This window comes from Panthera uncia (genome assembly GCF_023721935.1).
Source record: "Panthera uncia isolate 11264 chromosome D3 unlocalized genomic scaffold, Puncia_PCG_1.0 HiC_scaffold_8, whole genome shotgun sequence".
Lineage (NCBI taxonomy): Eukaryota > Metazoa > Chordata > Mammalia > Carnivora > Felidae > Panthera > Panthera uncia.
In genome coordinates this window covers 43,384,292-43,408,475 of record NW_026057586.1, presented here as the reverse complement: position 1 = coordinate 43,408,475, position 24,184 = coordinate 43,384,292, and the positions used below count along the sequence as shown (strand labels likewise).

General features: G+C 41.3%; 1 protein-coding gene across 2 annotated transcripts in view; it reads right to left on the bottom strand.

The window, feature by feature from the left end:
- CDH2 (cadherin 2) overlaps window positions 1-24,171 on the bottom strand; it is a 214,138-nt gene extending 189,967 nt beyond the window's left edge. For both annotated transcript variants that reach the window (XM_049620262.1, XM_049620263.1), the window contains exon 1: window positions 23,427-24,171. In XM_049620262.1, the coding sequence (XP_049476219.1) occupies window positions 23,427-23,486 (60 nt within the window). In that variant the 5' untranslated portion in view covers window positions 23,487-24,171. The remainder of the gene's footprint in view (window positions 1-23,426) is intronic.
- Between the last annotated feature and the right edge of the window lie 13 nt (window positions 24,172-24,184).

Here is a 24,184-nt window from a genome sequence, read left to right as displayed (position 1 = left end):
TCCCAGACAGTCACTGTTGAGCTGGAACAAGGTGGCAAGAAACAGCATACTGCCTGGGGAATTACAATGAGTTCAGTGTCATTGGAGTCCAAGAAGCAAGGCAGGAAGTCAAAAGTTGAGGCTGGAGAGTTAGACAGGGTTAGGTCATAAATGGTTGGGGGCTTGGGGTTATCCTCTTGGCTATGAAGAGCCAGGAACAGATTTTAAGCACCGGCAGACTGCATTTGACCGAGAAGTCTCTGATGCTTTGTGGGAAAATGGGTGGGGGGATTGACAAGTGACAGCTGGGGTACAAGTCAGGACACAGACGAATGGGACAGGGCTGCAGGAATGAGGAAGAGGGAGATCGTATCAGTATGATATGAGTTAAAACTGATAGGCTTAGTGAGGCCTGGGATTCATGGTGGAAGAGAGGGAGAAAGGAAATGATGTCTTCCCCCACGTTTCCAACTGAGTGAGTGTGAACTTGGGTGGCACAAACTAAGAAAGATAATCACCAAATTATAACACCAAGAACAAAGTGCTAAAGAAGCAGAAAGAATGGGATGATAAATCTGCCTGTAGAAATCAAAGAAGACTCCATAGCTGTAGTGACATTTAGGCTCTGTCTTTAAAGATGATTAAAAATTTGCCAGGAGAAAGAGGAGGAAGTGGAAAAGGGCATTCCAGGCAAAAGGTGCCACAGAGACAAAGGCTTGTTGATTTATATTGAGCTTGTAGTCAACCCAAACAACCCTGATCTTTTTTACCGGAAAACGATTAAGTCATGGCTTCCAGTATCTTTGCAGCTGATTTTGGCCCTAAGGGGCAGCAATTTACATTTAATCTTCCCAGATTTGATGGTGATAAATTAATAATTCCACCTAGATTTAGTCATCCCCCCCTCCAGCTCTCTGCATTTAGAAAGTCTGAGGCACCCCAAAGTCTTCATAAAGACACTACTCAGACACTAAAGACAAGGTGTGACACATGCCCAGACATCACCCTTCCCACCACCCCGGAGCCCTAAGCCAGGCCTCTTAAGAGGGGCTGTTAGCAGAGTGGAGTGGAGCACGGCCTCTCAAAGTGCTAGACTGCCCGAGACTGTCAGAGATGACACGGTTCCCCATCTAGACAATATGGACGATAAAGACAGCGCCCACTCATTGGGCAGGTGTGAGGTTTAAAACAGATCGTATGTGTAAAGCGCTTGTGAGAGTGTCTGGCACATGGTTATTTGATGCATTAGCTGGCAGTCACAGTATTAACACTTATGACAACACAAATCCAACTCACGGCGTGTTTCTTACAGCTCCTGAGTTCCCAACCTTGCTCCAGCATAGCAAGTAATCTGGGACATTCTTCTAAAACGCAGATTCCTGGGTCCAAACCGTGACTCACTCACACAGAATTTCAAGACAAGTGATGGGTAAGCTGGTACACTTAAGAAGTACCAGTGCAGCAGGCAGTGGTCACACATCCGCCCCCATCTACCTCCTGAAACCTTTCCGGACTCCAGGCACAGCATACCTGTTTGCCCTAGCCTTCGAGCCTAATAACCTAGCAACAAGAAGCAATAAACAATTGTTTTTCCCGCTTTTAACAATTCTAGGCTGTTTCCTAGCCACTGTGTACATGTGAACATTGAAACTGGTTCCAGAGTTCTGCTCTAGGTCAGCCATGGGGCTCTCTATTCTTTTCTCTGAAAATGACACTTTCTTCATTTTGTGTTTTCCTTTGCATTTAATTGGGGCATTATTCCATCCCTGATCCTTTACTGATTTTCCTCCCCTCCACAATTCTTCAAAGATTCCAAGCAGGCAGCAAAAGTCCGCTTGGCCCGCGAGGATGAAATTCATGCTGGCCAGAGGAGCTGAACTCATTCAGAGCTGCCCTGCGTTCTCACACAATCAGTTCACCTATCTTGAGTTTCAATTTCCTCTTACAAGTATGCGCTCTACTCTTCCCAGGCTGAAGATCGACCTCCTTGTCTAGAAAGGACAGAAGTGTAATAGGAGTTGAGGAGTACTGCTTGCCTCTTAGTATTAGTCTATCTGTTCCGGTCCTGAACTCACAATGACGTCACTTTTGGTCTCGTTGAAATTTTCCTGTAGTCTCAATACTGTGAGCTTTATAGCTCTAAGTCCACTACTCTTTCAGGTCGCTGTTATCGTGATTCTTTTTTATAGTCTTCCTCGGTCACTGGCTGTGCTTTCCAATTTCCTCCAAGTCACTCCTAAATCTGAGCTTTTAAATATTCCACTGAAGCCACAGTGGATGTTCAATCTCCTTGCCTCTCCATCTTCTTCTTGATCAAGATTATCTATGATTATTGGCTACAAATTTTACATCCAAGAGCAGCCCAAACCTAATAGAAACTTTATCTTTCCTTCCTGGCTCTGAAGACCGCCTAACTAAAGCCGAGGCTCTCTTGGTTATCAAATTTAATCAGCTGGATGTTTTCCCCCAAAGCATCAATCTCTTCATTTTTTTTCCCTTCCAGATACGCTATAGACAGAATCTGGTAACAATTTAAGTTCTGCGAAGTAGATTATTACATGCAGTCAACAAAGCTGAAACCTCCTTTTACTTGGTTTTTCTCCCTTACTTTTTATGAGAATAAAGGCAGTAATCTGTGTAGTGGTTAAGACTCAGGGCTCTGGAGCAAACCTGCTTGGGTTTAAACCCTGTCTCCACTGCCTGTGTGAGTTTAACAAGCTATAGAAGTTCACCTGTACCCTGCCTTCCTCTATACTACCAGGATTACTACTACCATTACTAACACTGCTACTGCTACTACTGGAGTAGGGGATCAGCCTCGTGATTCAGCACAAAACAAGGGTTAGCTATTATTATGATATTGTTGTTTTCTTTGGTGGAGACTTTTATTTCTTTGCTACGTGAGTGCCTGAGAAATATTTTTCAAGCATTTTGTGAGGGATGAATTCTGAAAAAAAAACAAAACGAGGTGACAAATCAAAATTCATTCACAAATGTGTACAAGAGAAAACAAGTGGAACCCTCTTCCTGATGTGTGACTTGTGGGGTAAGGGTGGGCAGTGTTGGGAACGGAAAGTGGGGGGGGGGGAACCACGGTAATACTTTTATTATGGGGCTAGGTCTTCCAAATGCTATAAGCAAAAATAAACAACTAGTGAAGACGTTTTTTAAGTGGTTGATGGGGTACATGGTAATAGAATAATGGACTGTTCAAGACCAATTCTGCATGACTAATTTTTTATTTTTAATCCAATTTACCACCAGACAATTACATTTGCCAGATTCTCTACATTTCACAGGATTCCACCCATGATGTTCAGGCTACATTAAGAAGATTATTCAAGAGTTGCTGCCACTCTTTCAAGATTTTTCTGTGTCAGCCATGCCATTGATGACACTTTGAATTTCATATCCCTGGAAACATGCTTGAAATGTGCAGAAGTTTAACCCTGCACTTTGATGTTTTTGATTTGCCAGGTACTACGCTGGAGGGAGAGCCCAGCATTTTGAACTGGCCCTTTAACTCTTTAACTTCATGATACAATGCAGACCAGCTTGGATGCAAGGAATCCCCAACCAAGGCCACACAATGCCCCCCCCGTGACCCACCTAGTGATTTCCATCGTTGCCTCAGTTATATTATGAGGATGGGTCCTTGAATATCTCTAGCATCAGCACTTTTATTTTTTCTGACGTTCATTTCTTTTAATGGCAAATAGTCAAATTATAGTGTCAATGCTGGCCATGGAAGCTGACAACTCTACTGAAACTGAACTCACAGCCAGAGGACAGCACCACAGTACAACAGCTTGGTGGACAAAATCTGAGTTTCACATTCAAAGTGTGGTGTAGAGTGTCAACTTCTCAGGAGTTGAACCTCCCAAAGCTTAGGACCACATACAAACACATATCAAGTCAAGTTCCCCAGAGATCTGTGCCATCTCCTATCTCAGCAGCCATGCTAGAAGAGGCTTCCTGGGCATCAAGGCTTCGTGCAGCAGAATCCCAGAACACAGACGAGTTTACCAGTAAGTGTCGTGGACTTAATGTAATGGGTAGCAACACTACATGTACTGATGGGCTTGGCTTGTGAAAGTATAACACTATCGAGAGACAGTGGCTCAGGCAGTCCTACAATTAGACTGTCATTAAAAGTTCCACAAGTGCCTAAGGCAATTCAGTAGAGATGACCAATCCTGGCTTACATCGATTTTGCCCATCAGCTCATTACACTCACCAGAGACTGCAATATGCTGACGTGCCATGTTCAAAACGTCATCAAACAGTGCATTACTTAGCATCAGACTGTGTTTATAATCAACTTAGGTATGTTAAATATACTGAGTATTGATGATTACTAATATTTATTGACTGCTTACCATGTCCCAGGATCTGCACTTCAGTGCTTTCCGTGCATTATATCTCAACAGTCTTCACAACAACCCTATGAGGAAGGTACTAGAATACTAGAATAGTGCCATTTTGCAAGCAAGGAAGCAAATTGAAAGGAAATTGCTCTAGGTCACTTAACTAGTCAATTTAGGGATGGTATTCAAACCAGCACCGAATGGCTTTGGGGACCACCCTTACCCACTGCTGGATCAGGGACAGAAACATCAGAAAGTATCCACACACACTGACACAGAATACTTGACTGCCTAGGCACTGGAACTTGTCCTATATGAATTAAGACTGAGTGGATCTGCTACCATTATAATTGTTTTTTCCTAAAATGATTCTTAAATGATTGTGATAGGACAATCACAATAAAATAATACAAGACAATATTTGTCAATAAAATAATTCCAATGTTTCTGTACACTAGGGAAAAAAATTGGGAGAGGAAAAGACATCAGCTCAAACTTACGTAAACATGTGTTCTTTTAAGCTACCAAATCAAAGCCCCTCCACCTCCCTCCAACTCTTCTAAAAGTACACATGGAAAACTATCAGCAAATACATATCATGATTAGTATATTAATTTTCAGTACGCGATGCTGATGAGGAAATAATTACAGTCTATAGTAATAGACTCTTTGTGCACTTCCTATATTCCAGAGTCTCTTATATTCAACCACAGTTAGGCCTGTTTCATAAAACCTGGAGCATGGTTTCATTTTTTTTTTTAATAGTTTCACTTTTTAAAAATGGTTTCTAGTCTCCATAACTCTGAATTAATTTGAATAGCTGGCCATCGTGATGATTTATCTAACTCTGAGTCCTTGATAAGATAAACCCAACCCAATTATACCATCATTCTTGTGAGAAAATAACATTCACGGCACAGCTTCCAGAAATGTGCTGCACTGAGAAGAGGGCACTGTCAATAACATCAGAGTTCAAAGTCATTCCTGAACTCGTTCCCCCAGTAGCACCCTGTCCAGTGGTGTTCTAATAGGTGAAGCAATAAAGAACTAAGCCCACGAGCCCTGCATGCTAACTCAGAGGTTACAGAGCTAATATCATCAGTTCCGGACTCAACTCTGGGGCTGAAGACCAGCATTTTCTTCCACCCATGGTTATGGTGAGTGATTCAAGGCTGGCATTTGGACGGTTTCACCATGTAACCTGTAGAGGGGGAATGCTTCCTCTCCTCCAGAACTTCTTTCCATGTGGAAGGAACTCTGCTAACTCTTAACACTCCCACCTCTTTCCAATACACCAGTTAGTCCCACCCTGGGTGGCAGTTCTCAAAGTGTGATCTGGGGAGCACTACAGGTCCCCAAGATCCTTCTAAGAGAGTGATCTGAAAAGGCAAAAACTTTTCATAATAAAATAACATTATTTGTCTTTTCATTCTCAATCTCTCACAAGTGTAAAATGGAAATACTCCAGAGGCTAGGTGATGTGTGATACCTTAACAGAGTAAATGCAGAAGCAGATACAGGAATCCAACCGTCTTCTATTAAGCCAGACACTAAGGAGATTTACAAAAATAAAAAAGCACAATGCTACTCTTCCCACGAATTTCACTTTTCTGCTTTGGAAAATACAGCTATTTTTCATAATAATTGGTATTTATGTTACATATATAATGGGTTTAATATTTTTAAATGAATTAAATATCCAATTTTCTCAGTTTAATTTCTAATTTGTTAAACACCAACAGATATTACCCACATCGCCAAAGCTCATGGGGGCACTCAATAATTTTTAAGAGTGTGAAAGGATCCTAAGACCAAGAAGTTTGTGAACTACTACCCTGGAGAGAAGGAGAAACTGAATTTATCTGAAGGCTGAATTCAAAGGAACAATCTGGGCAGCTGGTGCCCAGCCCTGCTCCCTACTCCTCCCACTGGGGAGTCACAGGCCACAAAAAATAAGGGTGGTGATCTCATTTTCCATGCTGGGAGTTTGCAGATCCCCGGCAGCATGTGGGGGTAGGGAAGGGTATCCAGAACTGCCTACAACTCAGTGTGCATGTCTGTGGAATTTTGGGGTTCCCCATTAGCAACCCACCAAAGCCACACCCTCCAGTGCAGCCCTTATCAGAACCCTGTGATATTTTCCTTTCCCAACAGTTGACTATGCTGGTTTATATTTCACTTGGTTTAGAACTGGGTTTAGGAGGAGAGGTCTTATTTATTGGGCCCCTTCAGAAACTTGCACTTGGTATACTATCTGGGGATCTTGGCAAATAATAAAAAAGGAATCCAACTTTGGGGAAGAAAATACTCATGGAGGTACTGGGTCTCCAGGCAGGGGAGAAAGGATGTTTTACTATGGCCCTGCATGTTTTTCAGCTTGATGGTTTGCAGCCTTGATTGTGCAGTGTGGCTGGTTTTTATAGTTGGGCAGGTAGCTTTTAACATCAAGAGGCTTTAATTCCTAAACCACAGGGTATTTTGATCTTGCTGTGTGACCACAACTTATGGTGGTTATTCTCCAGGAAAGTGGCTGTTTACAGAGGTAGGGCCTAGAGCCGGTGACAGTGGACCTCAGGAAAAGCTGTAGGCCAAGGATCTCAGAAAAGAGGCGGGACATGTGGTGGCCTTAGCCAGATGATGAACACTTTTGGGTGAGGGCCCCTGCAGCTTGGCCCTGGCAAAGGCCTGAGGCAGCTCAGAACTGCTGGAGGTGTCCAGGGGCCCCTGGCTAAAGACGCAGAGACAGCTGAGGCACAAAAAAGGGAGATTATTTCAACATCTACTGCCTAAAGACTACTGAGCAGAAAAATATTTGCTATTTTTAAGAGACACTGAATTACAGAAGCCTATCAAAAGGCTCTCACTTGAAATTATTACTCTCAGGTCTAGAAGGCAGTGCTGGATTGGCCGACTCCACTTCTGGTCTGCAGTCAGACGCAAACGAAGGCGCAACTTGGATTCTCATAACTGGTCCACAGGCTCAAGGATCAGTTTCCACCAAGAGGTCCGGACTGGTCTTTACAAATGAAGGAGAATTCCTGCCTTGCAGATGGCCTTTCTGGCCAAAGCAACTCCACAGCAAGTGGCAAGAGAGTGAAAACGTCTGCTCCCAAGACACTATGTCCCACAGCCACCTACCCGACAGAGCCCACACTGGTGACACCACCAGGCTGTCAGTCTCAAGAGGCTCACAGGGAAAGGTAAAGTAGGAGGTTGAATGTGTTGGTTGTAAACCAAAACTCATCAGGGAGAGGTTCCCATTTGGAGGTTATATTAAGGACTTTGTACTTACCTGGGGAGAGGGGATCCACCCATGCATTCTGGATTATCTTTGAGAAAGCTGGCATTTGAGATACTGCTATGTGCAAGGTTCAGAAACATCCGATGGTGGCAATCCCTGTCTTCTTTGAGGTGCCTTTCTTTCTCATCCAGAATATTAAATAGCTTTAAGCATTCATTTCCCCTTTGAACTCTGTGTTTCCTTCAAAGGTCAAGGATTATAGACAAGAGGCTTAGCCTGATTTGCATTTGGGTAAGCCTGTGAACCAAAGAAGGTTTTCTCCACCCACTGTGAGTCTTTCCCTCAGATACCCTGGGTTCTCTATTGTGGTCTTTGGGACACTTAGAGACAGGCCATGGGGTCATAACTGTGCCTGGGATGAATCTTCTAGGATCAAGATGGGTTTGCCTTCTAACTTTGTAGGCTATGCAATTACTGCTATGATCATCCCACATGCCTCATTAGGTTTAAGGACTCTTAAAAAAGTAAAGCTATTGATCTTCCAAGGCCTCATGAGGTTGGAAATAAGACTGACCTGACAGAGGCCCATCTCCCTCTCCGTGGGCGATTGCCACACTTCCAGATGAGCACATGCTTGGTAGTTAAGAACATAAGTTCAACAGTTAGTCCAACTGTTAATGGAACCCTTACTCGCTACTTTCAAGTAGAGGGAGCTACACTAGCAATAGCACTCCTGACCTACATCTACCTCTCTGGCAGGTTCGTGTGAAACAACTGGGCATACAGAGTCCAGTACCTTCATTACGTCTTTTCTGTTGGGAGCCAGCCTGCCTACTCAGTGCAGATATAGTTATGCTGCAGGGGAACTTACAAGAGCAGGGTCCCCAGGTAGGAGGCTGGCCCTCACCCAGGACTGCTGAAGAGGGGAGGCAAGGGGGAAATTAATTCGAAGATCATACATATTTAATCCACATTCTCCACCCTTGTCTTTGTCAGCGATAAAGGTTGTATTTTGGCTTTCGATCTGCTGACTGTTTTACCTTAATAGTCCAGAACTTAGATGGATAAGAAGCACCAATTACTAGGTTTCTTTAAAGACACTCAAATTGCATACAAAGTCTCAATATTACTGAATACTCTCAAAGGCCAAGGCTGAAAGATCAAAACCAGGCCAGGCTTCATAACATCTTTATACCACCAGCAGGGTCACAAGCCCACCAGAATGTCTGAATGCTGAAGGTCTGAGAGCAGACAGCCAAGTCTCTTCAAGTGCTCGGGGTAACCCAGGTGCTGGGAACAGAAAGTCACATGTACCTCTGAATTACTCAGTGCCTACAATGCTGGGTCAGGAAAAACAGGGCAATTCACAGAACTGTCAACCATCCTTCAGCTACTCGCATGTCTTAAAATCACCACCAAGGGGCCATGTGACCAGTGACAGAAACTGCCTACTTCCATGGTAGACAACCCTAATTCTGGCTCAGTCTACTAAATTTTCCCATTCCTAAGGCCAAAGTTGCTCCCTGAAACTAAAATCCTTCAAGTCTTGATTCTAAAGTCCAAATTCTCTTCCAGGCTGCAACCTTCAAAATCTAGAATAGACAGGCTTATCTTGTTCCCGCTGCTCTATTCTTGCAGACTTCCAAGGAACACTGTTCAAGTCCTCAATGGCCACATCCTAGAGGTGTGCCTTTGAGTGAATGGGTTAAGCCAGGCTTCATTCAGACATTTGTAAAATGGATAGTGAGGATAATGCCTTCCTATCTCAGGGAGCTGATGTGAGGATTACAGGAGACAATGCAGGTGAAGACCTTGGCTTGGCACATAGTAAGCACTTAGCAAATACTACATTTAATTACATTAGTCAGCTTTCAAGAAGGCTCACAATCCTCGACAACACAACACGTGAGCCATGACGGAAAATGTTAGGCAAAAAGAACAGGCACTAATAATAGACCAGGCTATAGACAAATTACAAAATTCATCTGAATCTATAGGATTCATTCAGACACCTCAAGGAAGAGAAAAAGGCCAAAACACATAAAAAGAAAAATCTTCAACTCATTAGTAACCAGGTGAATGAAAATGGAAACCAACCAGATATGATTGTAAAGTCCACTAGACTGTTAAAATTTTTTAAGTTTGACTATAACACAAACAGAATTATGGAAAAACAAAAATGTACATGGCGCTGGCAGACCAATTTGGAAAAAATTCTGGTTTGCAACCCAGCAATTCTACTCCTTGGTACATATCCCAGAACAGTCCAGCATTCCATCACCTGGGAGCTTGCTAGACATACAAATTCTCAGGCTCCACCATTAGTTTACTGAATCAGAAGCTCAGAGGGTGGGGCCAGGAATCTATGTTTAATAGACTTTCTGGTGATTCTATACAAGCTCAAGTTTGAGAAACGAAGTCCTGGAGTATCCCTGACAGTTAACGCCCAATGGGAAGTACAAGAATGTTCACAGTAGCAAAATTCTGCAACCACACACACAAACCCATCAACAATAAGTTGAATAAGTAAATTCTACCATATTCTTAGCATGCAATGCCCCAGAGCAGTGAAAATGAACAAATTATAACTACATTAACTCAAATGAATGAATCTTACAGAATGCTGCACATAAGTCATAAGAAATACATTTTAGATATATGTACACACACACACACATATATATACACACAATACGCATACATACACACATATGCATGGTACACTAATGCATAAATGCATAATACATATACATTTACATAAACACATTTCTTCTCCCTTATATATATGGAATATACACATAAATGGTAACACTATAAACAAAAGCATTGAATAATTATTAGAAAAATGAAGATGGTGGTTACCTCTGGGGGGAAGAGGGGAATGGAAACAGTATTCTGGAGACTTCCAAGGTACTGGCAATATTCCACTTCTTAACTAGTCTGATAGTTACACTGCATATTTGTGTACTTTAATTATTTTTTACACTGTGCATATGTGCTTTATATACTCCTCTACACATACCACATTTTAAAATAAAAAAGAGGTTTTTCTAAAAGGTTGAACTTCAGGAGAGCCTCAGGACTCAGTCGGTTAAATGTCCAATTCTTGATTTCGGCTCAGGTCATGATCTCACGGTTCGTGAGATCGAGACCTGAGTCAGGCTCCTCACTGATAGCATGGGGCCTGCTTGGTGTTCTCTCTCTCCGCCCCTCCCCCACTTGCGTGCGTGCGCACGCTCTCTCTCATACAAAATAAATAAACTTTAAAATCCTGCCTTGGGGTGCCTGGGTGGCTTAGTCAGTTAATATCCAACTCTTGGTTTCGGCTCAGGTCATGATCTCATGGTTCATGACTTCAGGCCCCTCATCGGGCTCTGGGCTGACAGCCTGCGATTCTTTACTTGGGATTTTGTCTCTCCCTCTCTCTCTCTGCCCCTCCCCACCTCCTGTCTCTTCTGCAAAATAAATTTTTAAAAAACTTAAGAAAATTAAAAATAAAATAAAATAAAATAAAATCCTGCCTTAATTTTTTTACCTGCATTCAAATAAATACCAAACCTAGGAACACAGGTTCTGACATCAGATTTCTGGCATTTGAACTCCCCTTAACAAAATCACTTTGGGCACCTTATTTTAAACTATCTGTGCTTTGGTATCCTCATATATGAAATAAGTATAATTTTTTTGTGAGTTAAATGAGTTAATACACTTCAAGTACTTAGAGCAGTGCCTGGCACATAGTAATTACTCAAAAATGATGTGCTATTATTAGGATAGGATGAAACTGAGTTAAAAGTAACATTTCCTGCATGTAATCACCAATAAATCATTAGCATCCATAAGAACAATGATTCTTCCCTCTGTTTTTGCAGATTCTGTGCCACAGTATCAACAACAGTACCTTCAACCCCCTCCTCTCTATTAGGTCCGCATCATCATGTTAAAAGCATTCAGAGATCAGTAACTTACTCTGGTTCCTTCCAGGCTAGTTCAAAACACACACACACACACACACACACACACACACACTCACACACACACACACCCCAATATCAGAACATTAAAGAATTAAATCACAGAAGCCAAGAGACAGACCTGAAAGACACCAGAATAGCTTCTGTTCGATTACCTGTAATTCCCAAATCAAATTGCTGGCAGAATAACATTCCATATATATTAACCCCTTTCCCTAATCTTAGCAGCCTAGACAACATCTGTTAGAATTTAAGGAGGAATGTTAAAATGTGTGCCTTTCAGTGTGGCTTCCCAGTGGGGTCTAAGGGACACGGGTGGAGAGTTACAAGTTATCTCGCTATAATGCTGAACACAGAACAAATCTTTGAACATCTCAAGAGCTCACATTTATTCAAATAATTAAATGATCCCTTAACTGTGTTTGTACAAAACAGTGGTAATGACTATGCCTCAAAGTCTTCAGTTAAAGATCTTAAATCTTGCTTACTGTATGGAAGCACTTTTTAAAGTGATGTGTATATATTATATATTAACCCACTTGCTTTTCGTTAACACCTTACTATAGATACAATCATAAAAATGTCATGTTGTCTAAGTTCACATAACAACCAAGTGTCAGAATTGGGGCACAATCACAGGTCAACTAGCTCCAGAGACCCCATTCTTAACCATTGTGCTTTACTGCCTCTCTAGACAACTAAATCAGTACAATTAAAAAGGAAAAAGAACAAGAACCAAACGTCTATGGAAATGTTAAACTTAATAAAGGCATTTCAGTTCAGAAGAAGAAATTTTACTTGACAAATTGACGGCCACTCATGTGTTAGGGTGTATGTGTTTTATGTGTGGGGAAAAGAAAGCAAGACTCACTATGCTCATACCACGTACAAAAAGAAATTTCAGATAAGTAAATATCTAAATGTGGAAAATATAAACCAATAAATACAATTTGATATAGCGTGAGGTTTGAGAAGACTGGGTTTGGAGGTGGATGGTCTCAACTTATATATTGGCACATACCAGAATAGTATTCCAGAAACACATGGTGTGTGTGTGTGTGTGTGTGTGTGTGTGTGTGTGTATAGAAGAACCAGCACTTTGCAAAATAAGAAATAAGAATCATGACAATATCCATTACAAATGCAAATACTAAAAAAGTAACCTCACCGTTTTCCATGATGCTTTTATTTTAGGTCGTAAAATGTTATAAGCCATCTGCAGACAGTCCCTTGTCGTCTACATTTAAATATACCAGTATACCCCCTTTAAACATTGCTTCATAGAGACAGCCTCAAATAAAGAGAAGACCCTAACCCAAATCATGGATATCTCAGTTTCATTTACAAAAAAAGTTAACTATAAATCAATTTGTAAATTAAATCAGTGATAATGATAGTCTCCCCAAATGTTCTTAGTATTTGTCAAACAGAAAAGACAGAACTGTAAATAAAATCTAATGTCAAAAACACAAATACCATACGTAAACAATTACTTTCACAGGAGAAAACCTATGTGTAGGAGCAAAACACAAGTGAAATACAAATTATATATCAATAAGCTAAGGACACGCAAAAAGTACCATCTCTTTAAATATTGTAAAATAAAGTCCATGTGTGTAAGAATGTAAATAAATTAGAGCTGCCTTGAAGCAAACAAACCTTTGGTGGGTCATTACCTCCAGAATTTGATTCTTTAGTCCTCATCAATATGCATGGAATCTTACATCTAGAATCTGGATCTACTAACCAACCATTTTAAGTAGAGAGAAAAGGTCCCTAGAAAGAAGGATCTTGGCATAAACATGGCTCTCTGCATCCTTTGTGACAACCTCTCAGACCTTTAAAAAAGCTATACAAACAGAAAAGAGGGTCAACTGTACCCAAAGATGCACTAAACAGCTGGAAAACTAGCAGTTTGTGGCATTATAACCCCCCGATTTAACCTTTTTTAAATTAAAAATAAATCTGGGTAAGACCTCATTGAGAAGTGGGTCACTAGTAAGCTCAGAGAAGGTATTAAGAAGCATCAATGAAAAGATTAGACTCTGTTAACACCCAAACCTTCTGCTTGAAGACTTCAAATCAAAAAGACATTTAGTTCTTTGCCTCCACCCTCCTCCTGATAGAGGCTATAACTTACTGAGTTCCCAATGTTTTTGGCTTTTGGCTAGACAATACTGCCAAAATTGCAAGAACTATAGAAGAAATCTGAGCAGGAAACCCCACAAAAGGTGTTTCATGGCTTGACAAACCGGAAGTATGCAAGCAAATTTCAGCTGCAGTGAAACAATCACTCTGTTTTTTGTTTTTTAAATCAATGTTCAACTTCCTTAACTTCCTGGATATTTCTATAACATCCATGAATCTTTCCTAATTCCTGGCTATTAAAACATTATGACACAAATATATGGACAATTCTACAAACTGGGTGGAAGATACCAGACACAAAAGGGAATACAGTATATGATTTCATAAAATCCAAAGATTCCATAAAGAATAAGCAAAAGTAATAGATATTATGAGGCAGAAGTCAAGTAAATACTTAGCACTGGAAAATGGTTAAAACTGGAGGAGGGTACCCATGCAGTGTTGGTGATGCTGTGTCTTGATTGGGTGCTGATTCAATAGCGTTCAATTTACGAACATTCAGCAGGCTATCTACTTATGAGCACTTTTCTATATGCATTTGATAGTTGTATAAAGTACGAGCGTGTATATTTATATGTGTGTCAAATCTGAATTTTGAATTCTCTTCAGTACAATGGAAGCAGGACGTTAGAAGTTAACTTTGAACACGTTAGCACCAAATGGGACTCTACTGGGGGTGGATGCTAAAGGATCCACAAAATGCTAATATTTTGGCTGCAGGAAACACATTTTTCTTTATTTACTGGACCAGAAAGCCACAAAGAATGAACTCCAGACTTTGAACTTTTGTGTTAACCAATTAAGACAAGAAAAAAAAATTAAAGTGGTCACAGTCTCTAGTTTATATTAAAGATTTATGTTAAGCAGAGGGAGTGGATTATATCCCCTTTAAACTTAATATAAATTAATGGCTTTTTAGTCATTTATTTCAGAGTTCACTTAATAGCTTCCCAACCAACCAACCAACATTTTGTTGGAGATTATAGTCAAGCCAACTGTATCCGCCCAGTTACAATAGGTCAAGTTACAAACCAAATAGTTCTAGGCTTTCTCTTCAGCAAACAAATCCATGTCTGTACTTGGTCCCTTCACAAAACATTCACATGAATCTTTTACAGCCGGTCCTTTCAAGATGTGGACATGTATATTTTAAAAGACCCAAATAATTTTATTTGTGGGATAAAAGGTAATTCAGATGATCCAAACATGGAAAATATGCCGCTAAACATATTTCAAAACTTGGAGTCTCTTGAATTTATTTTTCCCAGAAAAGAACGCTTAAAAAAAAATAGTATCAAAAAAAGAAGAAAAAACATGCATAGTCTGAGGGCTTCTAGGCCCTTAGGAAGTATTTTTAAGTTCCAGGATTCACCCATTAATTTTTTTTTGAGCAGTTATCAGCATATTATTTTTTTATGAAGACAATTTGAAGAATAGTATAAAACTGATTTTGAATCATTTCACTATGATATTTTCTTCTTTCTCTAAGACAACATATTTTTAAAATGAGTGAAAACCCTCATTACATTGTAATGCTTGGTGAAAACCAAGCATTACATTTTGGCTTCAGATGCCAACATAAATAAAAATATATAAGGCCAAAATTAATAGAGAATATAAGTCAAAAGTTGATGACTGAAAAAAAAATCTTATCAACTCGGTAAAGAAAAATTGAAATTCCTCTCTAATGTGATGTTCATTCTTTGAGTACCATATGAAAAGTGTCCCGGCCCCTGACAGAGGGAGGAAACCATGTGTTTTGCAGTCAAACTCCATCTACTCTGACAGATACAGTTTTACTCTGGATTCTCAGAATAACTACTCAAACTGTCTGAGTTCCACTTTCATCAACTCTAAAATGGGAATAAAACCACCTCTCTCACAGGGTTACAGAAATAATTAACAGAGACAATATATTAGTTTCCTTCACTGAAATTAAAAATATTGTATTTTAAAGATTTAGTACCACCAGACATTAGTTAAAAAAAAAAAAAAAAAGAAGAAAAGAAAGATTTGAAGATGTGGCAGCAAGTATCTAAAGTTTCAAGATTTTCTCTGGTATATGTGCTTTTCAGAGATACATGAATGACCTACTGACAATTAATAAAAATAAAATAAATTGTGAGAGGTCTTAAACTGCATATGTGGAAAAAAATCTGAAGGGCCATCCTTACTGAAAGCAGTACAAAAGTTCAGCATTTGATACAACAGAAGAAAGGTGAATAAGCTAAAAATTTATTTTCATGAGGGAGAAAAATGGTCACTCCACATTTCTATTTCCAGCAATTTCTGGAATAATACAGATTCTAAATTATGCCCCTTTAGTTAACCTTTTTGTTTTACTAATTTCTTTTACTAATCCACTGAAATATTAAACATTACATCAGAATGTGAGGAAGGGAATCTGGGTATAAATATTTTCAAACATCATGGTCAAGTAATTAAATTCTTTTAATTTTTTTTAATGTTTATTTTTGAGAGAGAGAGAGAAAGCGTGCACGCAAATGGGGGGGGGGGGGCAGAGAGAGAGGGAGATACAGAATCTGAAGAAGGCTCCAGGCTCTGAGCTGTCAGCACAGAGCCTGATGAGGGGCTCTAACTCATAAACCATGAGATCATGACCTGAGCTGAAGTCTAATGCTCAACCAACTGAGCCACTTAGGTGCCCCCTTAATTAACACAAAAACCCATATTAAAACTACAATATGTATTAAGTATGCAATAGTCAAGTAAATTTTTTAAATTAACATAAAAACCAATATTAAAATTACAATACAGAGAAGTATATATCTTTACTCAAGTACTTATTTGTTTATTTTTGTTATACGTAGGTATATTTTGTAAAAGAAAACTTAAGAACCAATCATGGATCAACCACTTCTCCAAGCACCTCTCTATATGATTGCCATATTGTATTTATAATAGCACTTCCTTTTAAATCGCTCTAGCTGCTTTAAAGGCTGTTGACACAGTTAATTTTCCCAATGCTACCTGAGAAAAACCCAAGTTAAATAGTTTTATTTAATCAAGGCAGGAGACCAAAACATCTGATTCCCTTACTAAATTTCTTCTGTGTTTCAAGTTGTAGATGGTAGTAAGGTCTTTAGACTACACTTTAGACCCCACTTTCACCATTAGAACAGATGAAAAATTAAATATTCGGTCAAAGGAATGTAAGAAATATTACAATAGTTTAACCAACAAATCTCTTAGGCACAAATAACAGCACAATGTAGTCATTTTATGATACAACATAGAGACTAATCTATTATTTAACTACCCATTAATTTGGCCAAACTCCAATTGGACCTACTTGAAGCTCAGCCTGCTACCTGCTATAGGTTCTTCTCAGCCAAACTTTAGGACATTCTACTGTTAGTTTAGGTCATATTCATCTTATTAATACACTGCTTGCTTTCCTATTCTTTTGTTATAACTTCTATCATGGTCTTTGTCCGATATCTCATGTAGATCCCACTGATTACTTCGGCTGCCCTTCTTTGAAGGTTTTCTAGGTGTGTGCCTATGCCAAAAACATTGGGTGGTTTAACAATCATTTTTTTTTTTTTTGCCTTGGAACTAGAACTAAAAATGCTTTATTCCACATAGTAAGGGTTCTCAAATCTGACTGCATATTACACATAATACATTAAGTCATTTCCTACTAATGACATTCAGAGTTCAACAAATCCAATCCTTGGTAAGTATAAACAACGCTTCATGTGTATACCATGATTACAGACATACCTGCAGAAAAATAACTAGAGAAGGACTTGTTAGGTCAATGGGCTATATTTTTAGTGCTGACCCATATCACTCAATTCAATGGTTCTCATGGAAGCTATCTTCTCTCAAAGAAACATAAAAGTACAAAAGGAATAAAAGGAATAATTTTTATTCTTAGTAGTATCACACTCTCCCTTCCTTTAAGTCTAACCCAAAAATATAATTTACTTTCAGTGGTAAATACAACACAGTCAATGAAAAAAAAATATTTTTAAAGGTCAAGCATATGAAAAATACAGATGATTTCTAACCTACCATATATAATAAACTATTGTTAATGACCCTCAAAAATGACATTCTACCACTCAGATAATATGAAAATATTTCCATTTTAGGTTAAAAATTAAAGTCATTCCGAAATCTTTATAAAGGAATCATTTTGGGGGATATTTTTAAGCAGCCTCAAGAGTCGTAGAATTGGAAAGTCCCTGAGAGATCAACTTATCCAACCAGGCCCAATATTTTACTATTGAAGAAAATGAGGTCATGAGAGTTTAAGGGAGTAAACTACATCTGGACTGGATTAGAACCCCAGGCTTTCTGCCTTTTACACTAGCTCTTGCCCTTGACAATATGTAACAGCAGCTTATTTGCACGGAGCAAAATTATACTTTTGATGCCCAAATCAGCTTGGATGACACACACACACAAAGGTATTAATTAGCTATTGACTGACACTTTATGCTAAACTGTGATAAATATTGCAGGAGACACATATGTAGATAGCAATCCTCTACATACATATAGTGTGTGTGTGTCTATATATACACACATATATATGTGTATATGTATATCTATATATATATAGATAGATAGATAGATAGATAGATATAGATATACATATGTGTATATGTATATATATACACACATATATATATGTATATGTATAGACACACATATACATGCAATCCAAGGGCTTAGGGGCTGTAAGTACAGTGGAAATTCAGACAAGGAAGTGCACTGAGTATGAAAGAGAGTAACAAGAAATAAGAACTGAGAAGCATGTATTTATAACCTAAATTTTCCTTTCAAAAACTCTGTGATAACATAAATTGTAATCTTTAAATCCAAATCTTTTAAAAGGTCCCATTTAGCTCTGGAATTCACCTTCTTCTGAGTACTTTAAGGACATCGCTTTCTCTATGGAGAAGATATGGCTCTAACTAAAACATTTATCTGTATATGCCTCTTCCCTGGCATGAATAGGGTTAATCAAAACTTATCTACATTTAGTTAAATACAGGAAGACTAGCATCTGCTCAAATAAATTGATATAATTTGCTAAAAAATTAAAAGAAAAATAAGTTTTTGGTAAGGAAAGACAGAAATGTGAGGCATAATGATGTGTTGATACAAATTACATTTCAACTTATAGTTCTTAACCCAACTTGAAAATGCTTACTTAGGTTTCTAGAAGGTATACTAATGGCAGATAGGAAATACTCAAATGACAAAATCCAAACTCCAAATCTATGTAATTTTTAAATGATTGACAAAATTCACCACAAGTCTGTGCAGTGCTTAAACCTGATTACTTTTTGTATTTGGGCCAAAGGAACAAACTTGAATAATGTTAACTTGGGCAAAACGGTAGAGTATATACATAAACATTACATTTCTTAAATAACAGCTAGGATTTTTCTTTAAAAATCACTCTTCTAACTTACGAATATCCCTTTGAAAACAGGATGGGGATTTGAGTTCACTCAGGATTTTTTTAAGGCATTTTAAAGCAAGATTTACTGTTACTTTAAGTCTTGACATTTCCCGATTAATAACGCTAAAGCTTAATGAGACACAACAAATTTAAGAAGTGAGAATTTTTAATGAAAAAGGAAATTAAGGACAGTTTGGTGCAATACACTGTCACCAAAATAATCTGTTCAAAGAAGACTTTAGTCTCTATATGTAAAAAATACAATCTAAAAAGAATTTCCTCCTAAAATCTCAGTCTGAACTTTTAATGAAGGTCAGAGCAGACTCCATGAAGGTATGAAAGTCACCAAGTACAATCTGTATGTAAATTCTGAACTTGCAATTGGGGCCTAACAAATTATATATACATATACATGTATATATATATATATACTTTTAAAATATGTCCATAAAATATTTTAGGATAAAATATCTTAGGATGCACAAATTATTATTTTCCAGATCACACCTAGTATGCTTGCAATGCGCCATCTATGAGTAATGACCACACGCTACAAGATAAGAAAAGGGCAAAGATATCTGTAACTGTAGCCACTAAGCAGAATAAACTGTGAACACCAACTATGTTAATTTTCCTTACTTTCACAAGAAGTTGTTAAAAGACACATGAAAATCAAATAAACACTGGGAATAAACATTTTTTGTGCTTAAAATGATTACTGCATCCTTGATTTTCTACATCCTAAAATAAAGTTTCTTTTTATATGTTTCAGGTGTTGAAAATTAATCTCTTCAAAGTCTATACACCTAACAGGTAAAAATCACATATGGTTTATGCATCTTTTTTCATATACCCTCATCCACGATTGAGAGCAGGACCCATGTGATAAAACTAAGAATCCAGAGGATCTATAAACATTAAGGTGATGTCCTTGATGCTTCATAACCCATACAGGTGTATTTAAATTAGAACAATGTGAATGAGAAAAACAAAACAGGTTTCTAGTCTAGTAATTACTGGGTAGGTAGAAGTAAAATTGATTTTTTTTTTTTGTCTGATGATAAATCTATTTAAGGCCTTGAAAGTCACTTGTATAATTTAAAAGGGAAGCTTGTCATAACTTTGTGATATCCCTTGATCAGTAAAATTTAATGCTCAATTTCTGCTTTTTCATTTTGAATGTAAAGGACAATGCTAATGCCATAAGTTAAAATGAAGAAGAATAGAGAAAAATCTTAAAGCTGAATACCACACTGTGCAAAATTGAGTAGAATCATGTAAATATAATAGGATAACTAAACTAATAAACAATCTCTGAAAGTAAAAAAAAAATGTTCAAAGTAAAACAAGAAATACTTCAGTTAACACGTAAAGGCATGAAGTTCTTTTGATTATTTAATGATTCTTTTTTGACTGGTCTGAAAAAAAATAAGATCGCTCTATATCTACCCTAGTAATCTACTCATTCTCCTTCCTAAAACTCTTGTCTTCTTAGTCTGACCGAAAAGAAAAGAAAAGAAAAGAAAAGAAAAGAAAAGAAAAGAATAGACTTTTAATAGCAGATGACTGCAGAGGGGCCATTTTCACCTTGCAGATAGATCTTTGTTATTCTGGTGTGTAAAGCAGGCCATTAGCACAAAGACATTTCTAATCTCAGTTGTACAATCCACATGGTGCACTTAACCCTAAAACTCATGTTGCATAAACTGCTCTGCTTCCACTCCTAATGACCTTGCAAATCATTCAATGTTACTGCTTGACTTGCACCTATGAATTAGGAGACTGACAAATAACTTGATGACAAAGTTATACTTTCCCCTTTCCTGGGGGTTTACAAAAGTCAAGGTAACATCCTAGAAGAAACTGAGAAAGGACATACAATAGTAAAGATAAGCACTTTATTTGCCGTTTATAAATGCTATTTTTTAAATGCTTAAAAAAGAAAATGACTTACAAAATTCATACCTGACTTCAAGGTGGATGACTAAGAGGAAATGGGATTGCTCCAGCGGTACCAAATTTAGCACCATGGTATTAATGACCAATAACTTCCCTGCACAGTATTCAACTAAAACTTACTTTCGGATCAAAAAGTTAGTAAACATGCCATCTACTGCTGGTGCTGGACTCACACTCTGAGAATTTATTAAAAGTTCTTTGTAAATTTGTGAGACCACTCAATGATGTTCAAAATTAATACTTTTAAAAATAAGATTTTTTTTTGATCTATGACATTTCCTGTTCAAAAAAAAAAAAAAAAAAAAAGAAGGAAAATGTCTTTTGTCCGTAGGATTCCTAAGTTTATCTCGCCTTCTCTCTAACTTCAAACAATTGAAGTATCACTTTTTTCCTTCTTCCCCTTCAGTCTAACCTCTTTAGCAAACCCCATTTGAAAAGAAGAAACAATAAATGAAGTGACAAGAGGGTTCAAGAATGAGGAGTGTGCACTCCAAGAATAAAGGGCGGTTTTATAACAGGAGATACTTTTGTTAGCAAGTGACTGACGGGTCTCCTCCCCCAGTTAAAAGAAATTCCATCCACTTCCCAAAACTGCAGAGGCCAAAAACAACTAGTCTAATAGTTCTAAAACCCCAGAGTCCGGAGAGAGCCGAGGAGGGCGGACTGGCGAGTGGGGGAAGGGGAGAAAGACCAGCAGGAGACGAAAGAACAAAAGGAGAAACCCAAGAAAGGAGAAAGGAAAGACGGGACCCGGGCGTCCAAGAAGCCAGAGAAAAGAGAGCGAGCCAGAAAGCTGGAAAGTACAACCTGGGGGAGGAAAGCGCAGAGCAGGGCAGGGCGCGCCGCTCCACGGCGCACCATGGACAGGGCTCCAGCGGCCTCTGCCCACACCCCTCTAGGGGGCGGCGGGAGAAAGCTGGAGAAAGCGTGAGAGACCGCGGGCGCCGACCTCGTCCCGCCCCCGGCGCCCTCAGTCCCCCCCGCAGCCGGAGCGCGTCAGGCCCTGACCCGTGAAGACCACGGAGGGGGGCGATCTGCACCATCTGTCCCTGCCCGGGCCGCCCCCGGCGCCACGGCACTTCCGAGCCGCACCCGGACTTTTCAGAGCGGCCACCCGCTGGCCACCCCCAGCCACAAGGGTGCGCTGCCCGCCCCCCCCCCCCCGGTGTATTTCCCGGGGGACCCTGACCTGCATTCAGTGTGGACACGCCCCTCTCCTGCAGCAGCTTTGGAACCCATAGCGTGCGGGGGCATGTTCGGTACCCCCGCCCAGCCCCCGCTCCCGGCGAGGGTCGCAGCTGAGGCGCGCGGCGTAGCTTCCCGGGACCCGGTCGGCGGACGGGAGGGGCCTCGGGGTATCCCCCAGCCGGACGCCGCGGGAAAGTTGGGCGGTCGGCCGGGCTGGAGACCGATGGCGCGGAGTGGAAAAAAAGCCTGCGACCTGCCTGAAGCAGGTGCTTTCTGCCGCGGAGGAGCCTCCTAGTACTGATTCCATGAAGAGGCTGGCTGGCGCTCTCCCGAAAGCGTGAAAAGTGCAGAGGCTCCTCGCTAAGGCGTCCCCGTGAACGCACGCAGGGCAGAGACAGCGTACACAGGGAGAGGAATAATAGCCGAGTAACGGAACTTCTCCCCGCCCGCCGGGATAAGGGGCGTGCGGGGCCAGGGGTTGAGTGCGGAGGCCCCGGCCCGTATAGACTCTTCGGGGCAACGGGATGAGGTTTTCTTTCCAGGTGGGACCGACAAAGAACACAGTGAGGGCAAGAAAACAAGAACAGAAGGCAACTCTGGGCTGGGGTAAAGACAATAGGACAGTGGAGCCCTCGGGCACCGGGAGGCGCGCGGGTGCCAGGGTGGGGTGGGGTGGAGGCACGTCCCGTAACTAAGACACGAGAGTGAGAATTCCTACTGCAAACTCGCGACCCATCCCTGCAAAAATAAACAAAAAAATTGGAGCAAAGTGCAAAGCGAGGGGCGAGAAGCGTAGAAAACTGGAAAACCTGGGAGCTATCCTGCCTCACCCTTCTGCTGCCTGGAGACACCCCCTGCAAGCTCGCCCGGCCAGGAGTGAAGAGCAGAGGGGGCCCGCGATCTGTTCCTTCGGGACCCGCCGGGCATGGCGCGGGAGACCAGCCGGCCCGGCCAGCCCTGCCCCTGAGCCCGGCCGAGCCTCGTGCCTGCGCAGCTCCCGACCGCGCGGTGCGGCACCTCCCTTCCCGGGTGCGCAGCCTGGCCCCGCAGCGGCGCGGGGAACAAAGGGACCCGGCGCCGCCCGCCCCACCCCGCCCGCGGCCCGGCCCGCGGAGACCGCCGCGTACCTGAAGCAGGGCCGCCAACAGCGGCAGCAGGGTCCGCGGCGCTCCCACTATCCGGCACATGGAGGCGGAGAGGGGCCGAGCGAGGAGCCGGAGGCGGCGGCGGCGGCGGCGGCGGCAGCAGCGGCAGCACCAACAGCGGCGCGGAGAGACGGCTCCAGGCAGTTTCCACCCCCTTCCCTTCCCCTCCCCACCCCACCCCACCCCCTTCACCGCTGCTCTCCTCTCCCCGCCAATGGAGAGCGAGCTGATGACAAATAGCGGGCCGCGGAGTCCGCGGGACTCGCACCAGGAGTAATAAAACAGACCGAGAGATCAAGAAGCTGGGGAGGGGGCGGGGGAGGAGGCGGGTGTGCGTGTGAGGGTGTGAGAAAGGGAGAAAGAGAGAGAAAGAGTGTGTGCGTGTGTGTGTAGGCGGCCGCGGTGGCAGCGCAGGCGGCTAGGCTCCGGCCCTAAGCGCAGCGGAAGCCGGGAGGGATGCAGGCGGCGGGGACCTTGGCCGGTGTAGGATGCGGCGGTGGAAGTGGAGCGGCTGGCGCTCCCCAGGAGCTCCGCAACGCGAGGTTTCGGGCTCGTGGCTTTGCTTCCTCTGGGTCCCCTCTCCAGGGCCGCTCTGCAAGACGAAGATGCCGAGGAGAGCGCCGCGGGGAGGGCGCTTCGGGCCGTGCGCGCAGCGCCCACAAAGGGCAGCAGTCCCGCCGCCCGGAGCCTCTGCTGCGTGGGGGCTGAGGGCCCCTTCCCGGCCCCCTTTCCGGCCCCCC